The following is a 19315-nucleotide window of genomic DNA, read 5'->3' as shown; positions in this document are numbered from 1 at the left end:
CTGAAAATGAAAGATATTAACCAAGTACATTTATTTTCATTTAGTTTAAAAAGCCAACACCTAAATACTTAGAAATCTAATGCCAGAATTACCACTGTGCTTTTAAATATTATACTCATTTGAAAAAAGCTTTCATTAGCACCTTTCAATGCAAGCTTGAAGTAATCTGTTATTGTAGAACCATTATTTTTGTTAATTTTATTTCCTTACCTGTATATTTGTTCATAGGAAATGGGAATATAGTCACCAGGACTCTGAGTTAAAAGCTGATCTATGGCACTGTCCAACTTTGGCCAATATGTGCTCTTATAATCTTCTATTGTTATAACATTCATTACTAGAAGAGAAAATATACTGTAATCGATAAAAAGAACGCAGTCAGCATAATTATCAACAAATACAAAACTTAAATGCAAAGCTCAAACTATATTCTTGAGACAAGAGTATTTCTACATTATCATAGAATACAGGAGTGTGGTGGCTCACGTGGTTAGAACCCTGGACTGGAGATTAGCAAGCCTACCTGAGTTCTGCTACGTGGTGGGACAAGTTCCTGTTATTTGCTCCAGGTCTTTGATGGAAACATGAAACTTGTCATGCCAAGTAACAGTGATGTCACCAGCTAATCCTGTCAACTCAGAAGCGCCTTAAATGGTACCTCTGACATGAATGGGATGAGGATAGAATAATAGGACTGGAAGGGACATTTGGAGGTCTGACCAAGGAAGGAGTCCTTATTCTATATCAGACAAATGATTGTTCAGTCTTTTCATGAAAACCTCCAGCAATGAAGCACCCACAACTTTGCGAGACAAGCTGTTCCATTAACTGTTCTCACTGTCAAAACTTCTCCTTAGTTCCAGGTCAGATCTGCCTCTGACCAACTTCCACACATTGATTCTTATCCTGCCCTCAAGTGCTTTGGGGAACAAATTATTCCCTTTTCCCAGTGATACCCTTCAGGTATTGGAAGATGGCTACCGTGTCACCCCAAATTGTCTCTTCGTTAGGCTAAACACCTAATTCCCTTAGCCGTTAATTGTATGATTTAACCTCCAGACCTCTTATCTTTTATGCTCTTCTTTGTACTCTTTCTAAGGCACGGGTGTCAAACTCACGGCATCATATTGCCATCACATGATGTTTCGTGAGGTTCTTCTCCTTCGCAGAGCTGGGGTGGGCCTGCATGTGCGTGACGCATCCAGCCTGTAGGCCATTAGTTTGACACCCGTTCTAGGGCCTTAGCATCTTATTTCTGGTTCAAATGGAACACTCATCTATTTTAACTCATATTCCAATTCTAACCCTACTGACACAGATTTACATATTTCTAAACAATACACAAGTGTCTGAAATTACTGAATGAAAACATAGCAGAAATATACACAGATATTTCACAACAAACTGGTATTTAGACTGTATATTTTCAAAGAGATTACAAATATTAACATATATCTTCTACTGCTAATCAAAAAATGTTTAGCTACCTATTTCTCTAGGACCTTATAAGCACATGAAGACTAATTGCTGCTTAAAGTATCACTGAAAAAAAATTGACATTCAAAATGTTTTTAAATGTTGGGTTTATGAACCATAATCAAATTACGTTATGTACAGCCCTGATCCAGATACAACCCTTAAAGAACACATAAAACAGCAACACAAAGTTACAGTACAAAGAATAAGCTTTCAAAATTATAAAGTGGGTGTTTTTTAAGTGCCTACATTAAAACAACTGGTCACCTCTCAATGGGAGTAGAAGAAATTATTCCACCTCTAAACCGAAGCTTCAAAACCAAATATCTACATTCCACTACTTACTTATGGGTGCTTGTAGACTTCAAGGCAAAATCCACCATCAAATCATTTTTCTCTACCCTTTGCCAAGCAAGGGACACAGCAAAAAGTGAAATGATGCCCATGGCTGTTCGTGAAAGAGGAGAAAGTGAATTAACAAGCGACAGTTTGGCTCTCCGTCCAGCTAAAAATGTAACTCTGAGGAAAGGATGCTTGCTGGTTAGCTGAGAAAAAAAAAGTGGCAAGAGTCAAACTCTCTTTCTAAATGTCTATGGAGATTCTCAGTTAACCAGATAATGGATGTTCCAAAGGTGCTTTTTTCAAAAGGCAACTGAACTTTCTGGTTTTTCTTTGAAGACGTTTCACTTCCCATCCAAGAAGCTTCTTCAGCTATGGCTGGATGGTGGGGAATAGAAGGATTTACACTCCTTGCAGACAGCTGGTCATTTGCATTCTTTTAGCAGGTCATTAAGGTCATCTGTGTCATCAGGGTCATCTAAGTAGTGCAAATGAGTGTGGAGCCTTCTTGGAACTGTTGAAAGGACTGTGTTGTAGACTGGGGATAATGTCATATTCCTCCCCCTCTTTTGAGAGGGCTCAAATTTATATCAATTTTGACATAATGGCCTCTTTAACCCCTCTTTCAAACCAGTGATCCTCTCTGTTCAAAATATGGACTTTGTTGTCTTCAAAAGAGTGGCCTGTGTCTTTTAAATGCAGATGGACTGCTGAATATAGTCCTGATGTGTTTGTTCTCCTACGTTGTGCCATGTGTTTATGAAATGGTTGTTTCGTTTCCCCAATGTATACTTCTGCCCATGGCTCTCTGCATAGTACTCAGTTTCTGTCTGGATGTTTTATCCCTGGGGTGGACAAACTTCCGTCTTAGTGTATTATTGGGTTTGAACATGTTATGCTGAAGATCCTCATGAGCTTGAACAGCCCTCTCTCAACAGAGGGGGAGGGACATCATCTATCCCCAGTCTACAATACAGTCCTTTCAGCAGTTCCGAGAAGGCTCCATGCCCATTTGCACCACTCAGGTGACCCTGGCGACCCAGATAAACCTCCAAGTGGCCTCAAGGACTCTCTAAAAGAGTGCAAATGACCAGCTGTCTGCAAGGAGTAGAAACCCTTTCATTCCCCACCATCCAGTCAGAGCTGAAGAAGCTTCTTGGATGGGAAGCAAAAGGTCTTCGAAGAAAAACTAGAAAGTCCAGCTGCCTCTGTCTTGAGGGAAAAAGCATATTTGGGTCTCTCTTTCTAGTTCACTTTCTCCTCCTTGGCAACCATGGGCCACATTTCCACTCCTCCGATCTGGAGGCAGAGAGAAGGGACATCTAGGATGCCTCACTCACAGAACTTAGAGGCCGAAGGGTTGATGTTGAGGTTAATGCTGGCAGCAGCGGCGGCGGCGGCGGCAGCCCCTCCTTTTCCCGGCGCGGCTTCGCAGTCCTTCCCCGGCCCGTTGGCGGCGGCCTCGGACATCATGTGGATCTCAAGCTCCTCCGCTACCCGGTGCTCACACGAGGTACGGGAGTCTCCCGGACAAGACGAAGGAGACAGTCCGTAGCCTCCGCCTCGCCCTCCCGCCGCAGGATCCCAGTTGTTGTGGTTCTGGTCATCCATGAAGGCCTCGTAGCTGCTGCTGCTGCTACTACTGATGCTGCCGCCGCCTCCGCCGCCTCCGCCGCCCCCCTCCTCCTCCATGCTCTCTTCCTCCATCCCGACAGGCCTGGAGGGGCCCGCTTTGTCCGGGCAAGGGAGGAGGGGGCGGGAGGGAGCGGAGAGAATGTCACAATCGGCTTCTCCCCATCTCAGAGCCAGAAGCGTCACGTCTCCGGGCTACAAGGAACCCACCGGACCGATCCCTCCGTCAACTTCTACCCGGAAGCGGATCACGGATTCGCGGCCGTAAAGCGAGCCGGGCATAGAGCGTAGGCTTTAACATGGATGTATCGTTTACGACGGCGGTTTCATGCGCTCGCTCGCCGCCGCAAAGGATTGTGGGGATCGTAGTTGCATAGCCGCCTCTGATCGGTAGAGAAGATGGTTGGGCTCGCAACTCGCGATGGCCGCAAAAGTTTTTCTGTCATTATTCTCTCGGTGATTTCGCTTGCCCCCCACCGAAAACACTGCCGGCCTGAGGTTGATTACACGTTGCTACTACGTGCAACTCGCATCGTTTACTAACTACGGTAGATAATAAGAGTATAACCCAGTTGGTGGTTTTTAAGTATTGGAGGATGGTTTTTATATTTTAGCCATAAAATCCGGACTTCTTAAGACAAACGAATCTAGATATTTTGAGATTATGGGATCTAAATAAATTGCAGAGTGTTCCCATCCGCTTCAATGGAGTACAAAAGAGTGCAAAAGTCCGGAGAAAATGCAGTCCTTTGGGCCACAATGCCTGCAGTCCGGGATAAGGACACTTTCCCCCCCCCGCCCAAAAAAAAATACATCCCTGTGCCCCATACCACTTCTTTTTAAGTTCTGTCCGGTGATAAGCTGTTGCAGGTCCAAAACTGCTTTAATTTATAGTAGGGGAGGGCATATATCCCTGGGGAGGGGAGGAAAAATCATAACTCTCCAGTCTGTTTAGTGGAAAGAATTCAATAAATGTAAATCAGGTTACAAGAGATACTGGAATCTTGTGGCTTCAGCGGGTCACTCCCCTTTCTCATCATAAAAAAGGCTTATTTTGGCACTTAACTGTACCCAAAGATAGGGAAAACAGCCCTGCACATCTTCCCAACTTTAAAATGTCACCAGGAGCTGGTTCCATGTCACTAGAGAAAAGGATAAAACATACTTTTTCTACCATAAAACATACTTTTTCTAGATTTCTTTGTGTAATGCATGCACAAGAATGTGCTGGCACTAGAAGGTAATAAAATGTGGAAATCCCCATCCACAGCTCTCACAATTTCAAAACCAATGTTTATTTATTCATGACAGCTCAACTTTTCATAAGAATGTCAAGGTGAGGTTTTCAGGAATGTAATTTCTGCGCCTATTCTCTCTGCCATTGTACCATTTATTTCTGTAGGCCAGATATATAAATATGTAATTTTGAAAACAAGGAAGGTGATAGTGTGATTCATTCATCTATCTGACCGGATGCTCTTCCAAAATAGATCTGAGGACATTGTCACATAGGAGCATTGACATCACATTCTCCTATTTTCCTAGAAAAATATCAAAAGTTCAGAACAGATTTACTCATAAATGTATCCTATAGTTAGCCTACATTGATCTTCTGCTAGCCGTTGTTCCAGTAAGGAATAAATAATTGACTGATTGACTGGTTTTAGTATTTGTTTCCTGTGAGTTCTCCTTCAATATATCAGGTGGTTTCTTGTTTGTAGCATCATGGTGAGCATATTAGGATGGATATAAAACTCTAGAACCTCCCTTTAAAAAATTTGCTGCCCTCAAATTAGACAATCAAGCATTAGCTGCTATGACTATGATGAATGGAAATAGTACATTTTAAAAGCTTAGTTCTCTGTCTCTCTATACACAAAGAATTAATTATGACATTTTCCTCTTCAAATACAGGAAGAACCAGAGGCTCCCTAAAAATTAAAATAATCTTTCTCACTAAACTGTATAAGGAGAACTACAGAAATGTGATTCTCTATCTAGTTGAGTGTTTCACTTCATAATTAAATATGAGGGGAAGCATGAAGCTGGACTATATACTACAAATAAACAAAAATCTGCTTTCTTCCATGACAACCCAGAGCAGCTGATTACAAAGAAATGTTAAATGAAGGTTCATAACAAGATTGAAATAAGATTAGTAGCAGAAGAGTATAAGTTCAATTAAAGACTGGGGGGATGGAAAGGGAGTAAAAATACAGGTTCCAGATATATATTTCTAGAGACAAAGCATTGCAACAGGCGTAGACACTTTCATTTTTCTCCTAGTGAAAGTAAAGGCAAATCAAGAAAGACCTGAAAAGTACATATCAAAAAATGGGCAAGTTAATTTGCGAAAAGTTTTTCTTTCTTTCCAGTTAACAGTCTAGAATGTGCATAACCTATAATAGACCTCATGCAACCAAATTTAATAAAGTCTCATGATCTCTGGATGTGGCCGTTAAGGTCCTAAATGTTCAAAGTATGACAGAAAAAGTGCTGCATCGTTTATCAGCGTTACACACTCCAAATAAGTAAGGCAGTTATTAGCTCTGATATGTCTGAAAACAGGACTTTCAAGATCTCTCATTATTTTATACAAAGGGACTTTTTCAAGCACATGAAGACTTCCCTGACTTCGTCTCCATTCCCCAGAGATCCTGAATGTCTCTGTTTCCTCTAGAGAACTTCCATCCCCTTTGAATAGTTTCCATTCCCATCCACCATTTCCAATATTAAATACAATCTGGGAGGGGTCTTATGCCTGTGGGAGATAACACTCCATTGAGAGGCAGGAAAGACATGGAGAGAATCATGAGCACTCCCTGGAACTCGAAAGCCAATAAATGTTAGGAAATGAGAAAGAAATATTGAGTTTTCACTGTACACTAAGACCCAATATAGATTATTAATGTGTCGATACTGTTGAAAGGGGATGGTTTAAGCAGAGTGTTCTCCATTACTTAATTAAACAAGGTTCTACAACACTAATGAAAGAGTTGGGAAGTAAAGCAAAAATTCAAATATTTGAATCAATTATTAAAATTGATTCAGAAATTTAAATGCATTGAAGCCAAATGAATATTTTAATCAATACAATTTGTTGAATTCCACCATATTTAATTCACTGAAGAACCACTAGGTAGTAAAGTAAATGATTTATTTAGTCTCAGGAATCAGATTCTCTGCCTTCAGGAGAAGAAAGAGATGTGCTATTTATGAATGTCTATACTATTCTATATAGGAATACAGTGGCTAAGACGCTGAGCTTGTCGATCAGAAAGGTCGGAAGTTCAGCAGTTCGAATCCCTAGCACCACATAATGGAGTGAGCTCCCATTACTTATCCCAGCTTCTGCCAACATAGCAATTCAAGAGCATGTAAAAATGCAAGTAGAAAAATAGGGACTACTTTGGTGGGAAGGTAACAGCGTTCTGTGCGCCTTCGGCAATTAGTCATGCCGGCCACATGATCACAGAGATATCTTTGGACAGTGCTGGCTCTTCGGCTTTGTAACGGAGATGAGCACTGCCCCCTAGAGCTGGAAACGACTAGCACGTATGTGCGATGGGAACCTTTACCTTTACCTTTATACTATTCTATACTCTTAGAGGAATGTGACAAAACCAGTGCATAATGCTGCACGTTAACAAAATCTATGTAACTTGCTTGCAGACTTGTCTTACATACTTGAATTAATTCATTTGTTTAAGCAATCTTACTAGCCTTAATAATTATCAGGATTGCACATATGTTGAGAATGATTTTAAATAATAATAATTTATTAAATTTATATGCTGCCTGTCTTCCAACAACTCTGGACATCTTACAGTTGTTAAAAAAATTTAAAAACAAAGGAATTAGAATACACACAGTGTATTCACAGACAGAAGAAGAAAGATAGCAAAGAAAACAAACCCAGAAAGGAGTAGGAAAAGGGGCATCAGAATCAGGTCTTTAAGACCCTTCAAGACACCAGCAGGATGGGAGATATTTGAATTTCAGGGGAACTTCTTTTCAGAGATCAGGTGCAGCTATAGAGATTTTAAAGCCTCGATAGCTGGTATTCTTTAATTAATGGAACTTGAAGTGTACCAATGTTGCCAGATCAAGCTGGTCAGGCAGATACTGTGAGAGAAAGATGGTATCTCAAGTAACAGGCCCTATGCCATGTAGGATTTCACATTAGCTACCAGTACCTTTAATTGTACCTGGAAGCAAACTAACAAACAAACAGATAGCTTGCAAAGCAGAGGTATTACAAGGGCATACCAAGGCATGTCTATCACTGCCTGTGTCACTGCATCCTGGACCAGCTGAAGTTTCTGGATGATCTTCAAGAGCAGCCCCACCGTAGAGTACATTACAATAATCATGCCAAGAAAGGGTATGTTTGATTGTCTGAAGGGTTCCCTGATCTAGGAAAGGACACAAATGGCACACAGGGGAAGCTAGGCAAAAGCCCTCCTAGCCACAATGTCTGCTTAATAATTGAGTATAAGCTGTGAGTCCAGGAAGAACCCCAAATTTTGCACTGTTCTTTAGTGGAGACATGCAACCCTATCCAAGTTCAAAGTTGGAATATTCTCATATTTGGGCACTCCAAACACCCACACCCACTTGGTGTTGGTAGAATTGAATGAGAGACCGTTCTTCACCACGCAAACCCACACAGCCTTCAGGCACTGGGACAGAATCTCATCAGCCTCATTTGGCTGGCCTGGATTTGAAAGATATATACAGAAATTAGGTATCATCAGCATACCGATAACACTGGACTGCAAATCAGTAGATAACCTCACCTAGCAATTTTATGTTGATATTGAGGGGGAGAGGATAGAGAGAATGCTCCTGACCAGCTTGTTCAAGAATGACTTTATCTACCAGATAGCCTGAATAATCTTCGCAATTGCCCAGCAGATGTTGCGGGGGGCCCTCCCTACTCAATAGGGAATAGGCCTAAACAGAGTTTCTGGATGGGTATCAGCAAGGGCAGAGAAATATGAACATCTCACCCCTCTTATCGCCATGAGGTAATGCCTAATATGGACTCACACCCTATCAACATTATTCTGTCCTCCAAGATTCTCTTGTCATTTGTTATTTGTGCTTTCTGTCATTTGTGGTTCTATTTTCACTACTTTGTCAGACAAAATTTGTTCCACATCTGTCATTCCGTCATTGACAGTGGTGGGATTCAGTTTTTTTTTTTTTTACTACTGGTTCTGTGGGCATGGCTTGGTGGGCGTAGCAGGGAAAGGATACTGTAAAATCTCCAGTCAGAGGTGGTATTTGCCGGTTCTCCAAATTTCTCAAAATTTCCACTACCGGTTCTCAGAACCTGCTGAATGCCACCTCTGACAAGGAGCCAATTATGACTTTTACATGGTCAATGTTGCATGAAGAACCCAGCCCACGTAGCTGAAGTCTCTCATTCTTTGACACATTTAATCCCACAGCATTTTTCCTATTCCCTACCCCCACCTCCCATGGTGATAGGGCAGAGGTAGTATTCAGAACCTGCTGAATACCACCTCTGCTCATTGATGTCTTATGTTCTATGGACATATTCTATCTACAGAATCAGATATCATTATTACACTGTTGATATTGCAACTGCTAATTTCTGGCTTTCGTTCATAAAAGTGCCCCTTAATAATTCTAGCGTTGTGATGTTTTCCATCATTTTCTTAGTCAGAGTTCATCAACGCTAAAAGCTGACTTGTATTTTTCCCCTTCTAATAGAATTCTTGGTCCTCTCTAGTGTCCAGTTTCTAAAATCATAAAGTCGCCTATCTTTGTTATAAGCCAAGATATCCAAAATAATTCTAGTTCTCATGAGAAGGTACTTATTCTCTATAGTTAATTTTTAAAAAAGTTATAGTACCAGTCAATATTTCAAATTTAATAATTTGTAATTTTGTAAATTTAATCCATTGTAACTTTCTTGGATCTTATTAATAACTAAATCTTACTTAGTTTTCTGTTGTTTATTTCAAATTCTTTAAGTTCTCAAACTTGTTGTTTTTTTTATTTTATTCAGAGGGAAGGTAAACTCACCCAGTGACTTTTCAAATAAGTCTCTAATAGCGTTAAGATAGTAAAGAGTATCAGACCTAAATGTAAGGGCCTATCAAGGTGACTTTATAACCTGGAGATTGCTCACATTCAAAAAGGTTTATATAGGATAGAAGCAGATAATTCTGTTTCCTGTTCTCTGTGGACCATAATCCCCCTATTAATATGCCTACCACATACACAAATTGTAAATATGATTTTGATAAAAGTAAACAGGAATGAAGAAGAGGTGCCAAAGGTCTCAAAATAGTTGTAGAAAATGCAAGTGGATTATGAATTTGTTAAATTGAGTGATTGCCCAGAATTGGTCCTGAAAGTACAGCTGAAAGCTTGGCTGTAAAGCAATGTGAGTTATCTTGATTTGAAGTTAAGAGGATTAAAAGAATGTAAATAATTCAAGTCCCCAAGATGAGTTTTTCTCTATACATTTATACATGTGTCCACTCGGGGGAGTCCTTTCAATCTGATATTCCTTTTCATGTGCATTTCCCTTCCTGCTTCCTCTGCTGATCAAAATGTCAGCTCTTTATATGGCAGAAAGAGGGAGATAAGAAACAGTCGGAAAAAGAAACTTAACAAGTAAGAATGGTAGAAGCAGCCCAAGGAGTATTGCTGCTGCCTCAAGAATTGCTACCAGGATAAACGTGTCTCCAGAAAACAAGGAGGGAAAGAAATGGCATTAAGGTGCTGCAGTCATTTAATAACCTAATTTAAACTGACTGGTTTCATTTCCTCCTGCCAGTAAAAGCACAAATATGCAATACATTTTAATGCATTATTAATCCAATTTTGCTAATTACTATGCTATTATAAAGCATCCAGTGAAACCTATCAATTTGATTTTTTTCAAGGGTAAACCCTTTTAATTGAATATTTGCTGCTGCGCTACTATTATCCATTACAGATTGCTTATGCCACAGTGCTTAGAGTGCAGTACTGCAAGCTAGTTCTGCTGAAGCCAGCTGCCCACAATTTGGCAGATCGAATCTCACCAGACTCAAGGTTGACTCAGCCTTCCATCCTTCTGAGGTGGGTAAAATGAGGACCCAAATTCTTGGGGGCAATATGCTGACTCTGTAAACTGCTTAGAGAGGGCTGTAAAGCACCATAAAGTGGTATATAAGTCTAAGTGCTATTGCTATTGCTATTCTGTCATTATGATTATATGTATTACACAAAATCCTGAATTTAGAAATTCTCCTCAGTGGAGTGGAAATTCGCCTCAGTGGTGCAGTGGCTAGAGTGCTGTACTGCAGGCTACTTCTGCTAACTACCCGCTGCCTGCAATTTGCCAGTTTAAATCCCACCAGGCTAGGTTGACCCAGCCTTCCATCCTTTCGAGGTGGGTAAAGTGAGGACCCAGATTGTTGGGGGCAATATGCTGACTCATTTACAAACTGTTTAGAGAGAGCTGTAAAGCACTATAAAGTGGCGTATAAGTCTAAGTGCTATTGCTATTGCTATAATAGTTTAGCAAGAAAATAGAAAGCTGATGGGAAGAACCAGGTTTGATTAGGAGCAATGAGGTTTGTTGTTATGGTGTAGTTCAGTGTATTTGGAATCAGCCAAATTTCCAATACTTTAATGGAAATCTTAAAACATTTAATTCTTAAATTATTACCACGTGTACTGTAAGGTGAGAAAATATGTTTTGACAGATTTGTAGGGCTTTTGTTTATTTACTATAAGGATGAAGACCTTAGATAATTCTGGACATCTTGAAAGCATGACTCATCATCCTAGTAAGAATTTAATTGAACAACTGCCATCTTACAATTATTTCAAAGAATAAAAACAAGAAGGAGATGGTCAGATTTACTTTAATGGATAAGAAAACCGTGTCACAGGTTAGTTTAACAGATCAGAAAAATGCATGTAGAATCATGCAAATTTGAATCTAAAATATTTTTACTTTCAAAAGACAACATGTTAAAACTACCTAGATGGCACTGATTTGTACTTTCTGACATACATTTCAGTTCTTTAATTCATAATTACATTTTCATTTCCCTACACATACTCCACTCCACCAGATCAGATCATCTTCATTCAATCTATTAGATAGATCCTTTTCCTTTTCTTTGATTTCACAGACATACAACATACCTGTTTTTCTTAGTTAACTTCTGAAATTTGCTTTTTGCCATTTGTATATTTTAAGTCACAATCTTCCACTTGCTGTGTGTGGTCTTTACCAAATGAGTCTATCAATAATAATTTCAACCATACATCGTTGCTTTGGTCAATCAAGGTTTTCATATAATACTTTTTAGGAACATTTCATAGACTAATTCAGCAGCTTTAGTCATGCTTTTCTCTTTAGTATTCCCAGCTAATAATGTGAACATTCTGACACATATTGCCCAGGATGCCAGAAGCATAACAAAAGTCTACATTAACTACAAGCTTGCTCAAATTATTCTATACATGCTATAATTTCTAATAAAAACAGTTATTTTACAAGCTAGTGTACTGTTGCTTGCCTCCCATAAACTAGATGGTACGTGCATTGTTACCGTATTTATGTAAACAGACATTTTAGTTATGTGCAGTAATAAAATAAAATTCTGTATTTATTTATTTATTTATTGCCCATACTCTTTCATATCTTTATTGTATGATTTGATTTCTCCAAATTTCTCTCCGGCATGAGAATGGTTATATTATTCTGTTTGTATTGACACTTCATTTAAATCAGCATCTATAAAAACCAGCCTGCTGAGTTTCTCATTTAGATTTCCACTCTACAAGGCAAGCTAGCTGCCTGTCATAAACTTGGCTCAGCAACACTCCTGCCTGAACCAAATGAGTTGGCTCCCTTTCCCTGCATAACACACACCACCTGTGTTCTGGAGGAATGAATTGGCATCCATTTGTTTTCATTCAAGCTTGCCTACCTCGATCTGTCATTTCAGCCCTTGCATCACAAATCCAGAAGGGCTCAGCTAGTTTGCTGTTTTGTGCATTTATAGTAAAGATTCCATTTCAAATGCTTCAAATAGTTCTTGCTGGGAGGAGAATGTTAGACAAGGGAAAAGTTCTCTATTAACACAGAAAATAAGATTGATGACAATATTCCCTATTGCCCAGGGGGAGGCCGGGAATCAATGATTCTGACAAAAAAAAAACCTTAAATAAAGCCCTTAAATTATAAAATTATTAATTATCCTTTTCTTTTCCTGCCAATTTACCAATCATGCTTCCTGTGTTTCCAGTTGTTTTTTTGCTATTGGTCATTGTTTCTTCTTCTTTTCTGTAGCATTATAAGTGGTCATTGGTGACATTGGTTTTCAGTTGATGATGGTAAATGCCAAGTCTCTCTGTAAGGAAAACAGCTGGTAGATTTGGCATGCATTACTAAAACCTGATAGGGTAAGGATCCTAATATTGCTCGCCCATAACTCTGCTTTCTCAGGTTTTGATTCTTTTTCAGCCTCAATGCCAAAACTAGGAACTTGGGGTGGCACTGAAAATAATTTCCTGCCACCAGGGCATCTGCTCCTGACTGGGCATGAGTGCCTATTTGTTAAGCTGGATCAGAGAGAAAAACTGAGAATCCTGTTGGTGTATCCCAGTTAATTCGCCAACAGGGATCGGGTGCAGAGGTGGTATTCAGCAGGTTCTGACCAGTTCTGGGGAACCAGTAGTGGAACTTTTGAGTAGTTCGGAGAACCAGCAAATCCCACCTCTGACTGGAGATTTTACAGTATCCTTCCTCTGCCATGCCTACCAAGCCACGCCCACAGAACCAGTAGTAAAAAAAATTGAATCCCACCATTGATTGGGTGGCTTAAATCTCCTTGTTTCAGGTGTTGAAGAGTCAGGAGTTCATGGTCTCCATATCAACCATGAGTTAACACTTGGTAACCCCGGACCTCAAATATGTAAGGAACCATATATTAGATCTTGTGTTTGCCTCAGAACAATTGTTTAGTAATCTGGATATGGAGAGTAAAATTTAGCACTTTACCAAATCATTTCTGGTTTAAATGAAATTAACTGCCCTTGTTACCTTAGGAGAAAGCAAGCTAAGTAAAAAGACTCACTACAGATGCTTTATGGATTGAGAAGGATTGCAGCAACTGCTTGCGGAATTTCCCAATTGCCACAATGAGCTCAGTTTTGGAAGGAGCTGAACTAGAAGATGCTGCCATTGATGCTACAAACACAAGAAGGCATGCTTGGAAGCCATTGCTCTGACTCGAGGAACATGCTGAGGAGTTAGGAGCATAAGGTGATAAAATAGTATAACAGAGTTGGAAGGGACCTTGGAGGTAATGTAGTCCAACCCCCAGCTCAAGTAGGAAACCCTATATTATTCCTGAGAAATGACTGTCCAGCCTGTTCTTGAAAGCTTCCAGTGATGAAGTTACAACAACTTCTGAAGGCAAGCTGTTCCATGGGTTGATTGTTCTCACTATCAGAAAATTTCTCCTTATTTCTAGGTTGAACCTCTCCTTGATCAGTTTCCATCCATTATTCCTTGTCTGGCCTTCAGATCCAAGATCACCCCAATAGTATGTTACCAAGTTTGCTAAGTAGGATAAAGGCATCCTGTGCAGCTTCTTAAGGGAATCCCCATCTTTGATTACCTGCACAGGTCACTAGCTGTATTTAAAAACCATCACTACCCATCATTTTTTTTTTTTTTTTTTTTTTGGAAATGCAACATTCTATGCATTTGCTTCCTGTAAATCTTGCTAGTGGAAACTCTGCTTTTTTGTGACCCAGATTGGCTGACAATCATACTACAATACACTGCCTCTCAAGACTGCAACTGAGACTATTCCTCTGTTTGCTCCTTCAGAGTCTGATTATCAGGAAGCTCATCCAGGCAAGCTCTTAAGGACTTGGGAATTGCTTGGGAATTATATCTCCCTGCACTTCAAGCTTTGTCTGCCAGTATCTACTGTATATTTGCCTTTCTATAGTAAATCTCAGTTACCTACCATATGCGCACATGCTTGACCTCAGAGAAAGCACCAACAATCTGGTAGATGGTTCTACAGATTGCCTGGTTAGCTACAGACCACAGGACACACTCTTGAATCAATGACTCCCAAGTCTGTTTGCCAATTCCAGCTGGTTCCTTGGTTTACTGAGCAGTGTAGGAAATGAAGTGACAGAAACAACACCTGGACCACCAATGGAAGATGGCTAGAAGTGAATCAGATTAAGCATAGGCACGAGCTAAAGTTCAAGCCTATACTGTGGCAGTAAATGAAGTATTCTTCTCTTCCTTCTTTACACAAGTTGTTAGCCAGAAGTCTATTTTGAGGGGAATGGAAGGCAGAAGGTAACCCCTATTGGAATGGCTTTTAAATCTCTTTCCTGGCAGCTGTGCTGCACCAAAATCACTCAGATTCAGCAAAGCTTGATTTTTAGAATGTATGAGTCCTGGAGTGATGTCTTGTAATGCCATGTTTCCTGGCACTTTTTTGGGCATGTGGGTTCCAATGAAGTACATATCTGCTTTTTAGTATGTTCTCTGCTTCTCTGAAGTCCTGCAGAGATCAGAAATTAATGTGGTTACTGTATCTAGGAGGTGATCAATACTTCCTTTCAGGAGGGGATGTTTCCTTAAACTTTGAAGAAGTTAAAAGGCATTCTCTGGATCCTATATATTACGCAATGATTTCCCTGTCACTTTTTAGGAAAGTATTTGTATTTGTATTTGTAAATAGGAGGTTATTGCATATTGCCTACAGTCATAATGATAATGGAGGAAAATAATTATTACATGAGTGACCCCCATCTAATTAACATCAGGGAAACAGCACTTAAACTTACATATCGCTTCACAGTGCCTTGCAGCCCTCTCCAAGTGGTTTACAGAGTTAGCATATTGCCCCCAAAAATCTGGGTCCTCATTTTACTGACCTTGGAAAGATGGAAGGCTGAGTCAACCTTAAGCCAGTGAGACTAGAACTATTGAACTGCTAGCAATCAGCAGAATTAGCCTGCAGTATTGAATTTTAACCACTGACTGCACCACCACAGCTCATCGTGCCCCAAATAGAATGATGTCGCAATGCAACATGTTCAGTCAGATCTAGCACTGTGATAACATCAGTGAGAACAAGTAGAGGCAATATACAATAAAAATACAGAAGATTTGGCACTGCTCAAAATAGTGTGTGCTTTTGACAAAGAATAATTGGACATTTTGGCTCAGCCCTGAATTAATTATGAACAACTAGAAAATAACAGCACCCTTTTCTTCTATATTATTATATCTGCCATCATCTAGTAGTGATGATTTATTTTTGTTTTGTTTTGTGCTAGAAAACTGATCAACCAAACAATATAAAAATATCCCACTTCTTTAACATTCTCAAAAATATGACTTGCTCCATTACCAATTTTATATTTATGTGATGAGACAATCATAACCTTTCAAAAGCTCAAAATGTTCTTGCATGAAGAGAAGGCAAAATGTTCTTTGGAATTTATAAACTTGTTTCTTCATCCCAGGATATGACAACACAAAACTGTTCCAACCAAAAATCCTGAAGCTAAAGGAATAATCTCTAACCAACTGAAAAGAAAATGTATTTGTTACAGCAATCTGCCAACTCTCATTTATTTTTCCCAAAATGAAAATTATATTCCTTCTGAATTGCATAACAGTTATGTTCAAAGGAAAAATAAACCATTGTAACTTAATTTGGTTTCAGTTATTTAAAACATACTACATTACAGGAACACAACACCAGAGTTCATTTGTAAGCAGCTAACTGAAAAATGATACATTTGTACAAACCTAGCTATGGTTAGTTTCTGCATCATGGATTATATCATGATGTGCTTTATGAACCCATTCCACTGTGATTTACTCAGTAAACAAGAACAGGGTAGTCAATGCCATTGGACTGTATTAAGCTTCTGAATCCTCTTTGGTGTAGCCCACAGCCATAACTATAGCTGAAAATAAGATGGGAAACATATGCAATTGTAAAATATGCTGGGGTTGTTGAAATACCTGGTTCAGAGGATAATTCTACCTGAACAGATCACTCCTCAGGGCTTGATGAAAGGCTAAGTGGAGGACTTCAGCTAATTTGATTCCTGAATTCTCAGAGACAGAAAATGTTTAATTTTTTTCCCCCAGCCGTGTTGCCTTGGTACCCAAACCATTTCCTCTTTTGTCCTCTGCCTGATCCTTGCAGGCCTGAACTTGTCCTTTTCTCTCTCTCTCTCCGTTCTTACATTTGCAATTATGATCACATCTCCATCAAGAGGTTCAGGCGATACCTGCCTAACATAATATAAAGGGCAGGTAAGAGAACAGTAAGCAACCTACATTCACCAATCCCATTTGAGTGCCAGCTCCATCCTAAAGATGGCCTAGTTCCAGGTTTTCCAACTTTGGCAACTTTAAGACTTGTGGACTTCAATTCCCAGAGTTCCCCAGCCAGTTTTGCTCTGCTGGCTCTGGAACTCTGGGAGTTGAAGTCCACAAGTCTTAAAGTTGCCGAGGTTGGGGACTCCTGGCCTAGTTGATGTGAATCACACATTTTGCTTTTCCATTCTGAGAATCTTCGTACACGCCTTCGTACCTGTTATTCCAAATGCATTTCCCCCATCCTGTTAAATTTTCTCAGCTTAACTTCTCAATATTGCCAATTCAAGCCTAGGATCAGAGAATCCTTCCCCAGATGTACAGGTTCAAAACTTCATCCAGGTTTCCTTTCTTAACTCAAACAAATTTTGAACACTTATTCATTTTTGTAACAATTTTCACATACAGGGAAGTGCTGTCAGTTTTCCTCAGGAAAACACCATCAATAAAACTGTAAATATCATAAGAGGTTAATAGAAACATACAAAGACTAGAAATAGAAATAATTTAAACTCTCAGACATCAATGTGATTAGCATACAGTTATACAGATAATCCTCAACTTATAACAGCAGATTTAGGGACCATTCAAAGTTATAATAACATTAAAAAAGTGACATGACCATTTTTCACACTTACAACCATTGAGGTATCTCTATGATCACATGATCAAAATTCACGCACTTGGCAATTGACTCATATTTATGATGGTCATAGCATCCTGGGATCATGTGATCACCTTTTGCGCTTTCTGGCAAGCAAAGTCAATGGAAAAACCGGATTCATTTAACAACCATGTTATTAACTTAATTGCAATGATTCACTTAACAACTGTAGCAAGAAAAGTCATAATATGGGGCAAAACTCACTTTAAAAATGTCTCACTTAACAATAGAAATTTTGTGCTCATAAATCACAGACTACCTGTATAAGCATTAATATAACTTCCTTCCCATTTCAAAAATAAATTATTCTAAGAATATTGTAAACATGATATATACTCAAATAGGTGATAGCACAACCTTGCCAACCTTGGCTGCTTTTGCAAAGCTAAGTAGGAGCAAGCAAATATTTGGTTAGAAACCTCCTAGGAAATCATGGTTTGTAATATGGACTAGAACAGGGGTGTCAAACTCGTGACGACACCATGATGTATCGGGACTTCTCCCCCCTTTGCTAAACCTGGCGGGTGCGGGGCCCACATGTGACACATCCGGGCCGTGGGCCGTGAGTTTGACACTCCTGGACTAGAAAGTCAAAAAATATTCCAGAAGTTGGCAACGGCAGGTCAAATGCTAAAAAAATGAAACAAACATGTCAACAAATCAACAGATCTTAATTTCCACTCAAATGAGTTCATATTTTTATTTTTGTGAAATATAGGCCAAATCAGGATTCATCAAGCGGGCTGTTTGGAGCTAAAACCAGAGGTCTTTTCTAGGGGTTCTGCATCTTTTTGGAAAGTGAATTATTAAAACCAAGGTATATAATTATTTATCAGACCCTTATATGTGGAGCTAGATTTTAGACATAAATTTAGGGAACAATAAAAATGTTCATATGGTTCATATGAACCAATGTATTATGTAAATTAACAACATTTGTAAAAGTTAAATCCAAGGTAAGAACAGGAGTTTAATTATTTATGAAATATAAATGGAGCAGTGACATCATGGTCCCTAACTAACTACAGTTAGTCATTTATGGTATTGTAGTCAATAGAAATATTAACTAATATAACTTTCACCCATTATTTTCTTTTGGAATTAATCATGAGTAAAGTTAGCTGAATAAAGTAGATAATTATTTCAGCATTAACAGTAGCTGGCTTTATAACTAAATCTCATGCAGAAGATTACTGTATTATGATCTTCCTTCCATTTAATTAGCTTTATACTGAGACAAATGATCTGTGATAATTACATAAATGAGATAGTTCCATTCCATCTTTTTTGATAGGCAGCTGTAATGCAGAATATGTTGTGTGCAGTCTTCCTAGAGCAGCTCATTAAAATGTTGCATATATGTATTGCATTATAAAAAGTGCAACTTGGGGAATACAAATTGTGGCCCCCTTACTCCTCAAGAGGGGATCATTAATTGGATTTACTGCATGCACTCTGTCATCTGTTTAAATTTGCAATATGTGCTATTATATAAAACTACTATAACCATTTTGGGATCTGATTTGTAATTAGAATGCCCAAGCTTTTGAACTGTGTTCCTTTAATCTCAATATAATTCTTTAATAAATGTGCCTTCAGCTTCTAATCTGAAATTTTGAACACCAAAATGGCAGTATTTAATTAAATCCACATAAACTAGAGAACAGTTGCTTGAGAAGTAAAAATATGAGATACTTTTACAGTCCAGGGTTGTCTGGGTTGTTTCATCAGCCTTAATATTTTGATCCGTGAGCAAACATGGGTTTTAATGCAATGATTGGTAGAAA

General features: G+C 39.1%; 1 protein-coding gene and 1 long non-coding RNA gene across 2 annotated transcripts in view; one reads left to right on the top strand and one right to left on the bottom strand.

The window, feature by feature from the left end:
* The window catches only part of CACUL1 (CDK2 associated cullin domain 1), a 34756-nt gene extending 30959 nt beyond the window's left edge, over nucleotides 1–3797 (bottom strand). The window contains exons 1-2 of the mRNA XM_026670059.2: nucleotides 3156–3797; nucleotides 211–337 (exon numbers count right to left, since the gene is read on the bottom strand). Of these exons, the coding sequence (XP_026525844.1) occupies nucleotides 211–337; nucleotides 3156–3522 (494 nt within the window). The 5' untranslated portion in view covers nucleotides 3523–3797. The remainder of the gene's footprint in view (nucleotides 1–210; nucleotides 338–3155) is intronic.
* A 48-nt stretch (nucleotides 3798–3845) lies between these two features.
* The window catches only part of LOC148130869 (uncharacterized), a 34059-nt gene continuing 18589 nt past the window's right edge, over nucleotides 3846–19315 (top strand). Inside the window, exon 1 of the long non-coding RNA XR_015749393.1 lies at nucleotides 3846–3903. This is a non-coding gene — a long non-coding RNA (uncharacterized LOC148130869). The remainder of the gene's footprint in view (nucleotides 3904–19315) is intronic.

This window comes from Notechis scutatus, chromosome 4 (assembly GCF_049901735.1).
Source record: "Notechis scutatus isolate UNSWTSFEM ecotype Mainland chromosome 4, rNotScu1.2, whole genome shotgun sequence".
In the NCBI taxonomy this organism is placed as follows: domain Eukaryota; kingdom Metazoa; phylum Chordata; class Lepidosauria; order Squamata; family Elapidae; genus Notechis; species Notechis scutatus.
This window is presented reverse-complemented; position numbering and strand designations above follow the sequence as displayed.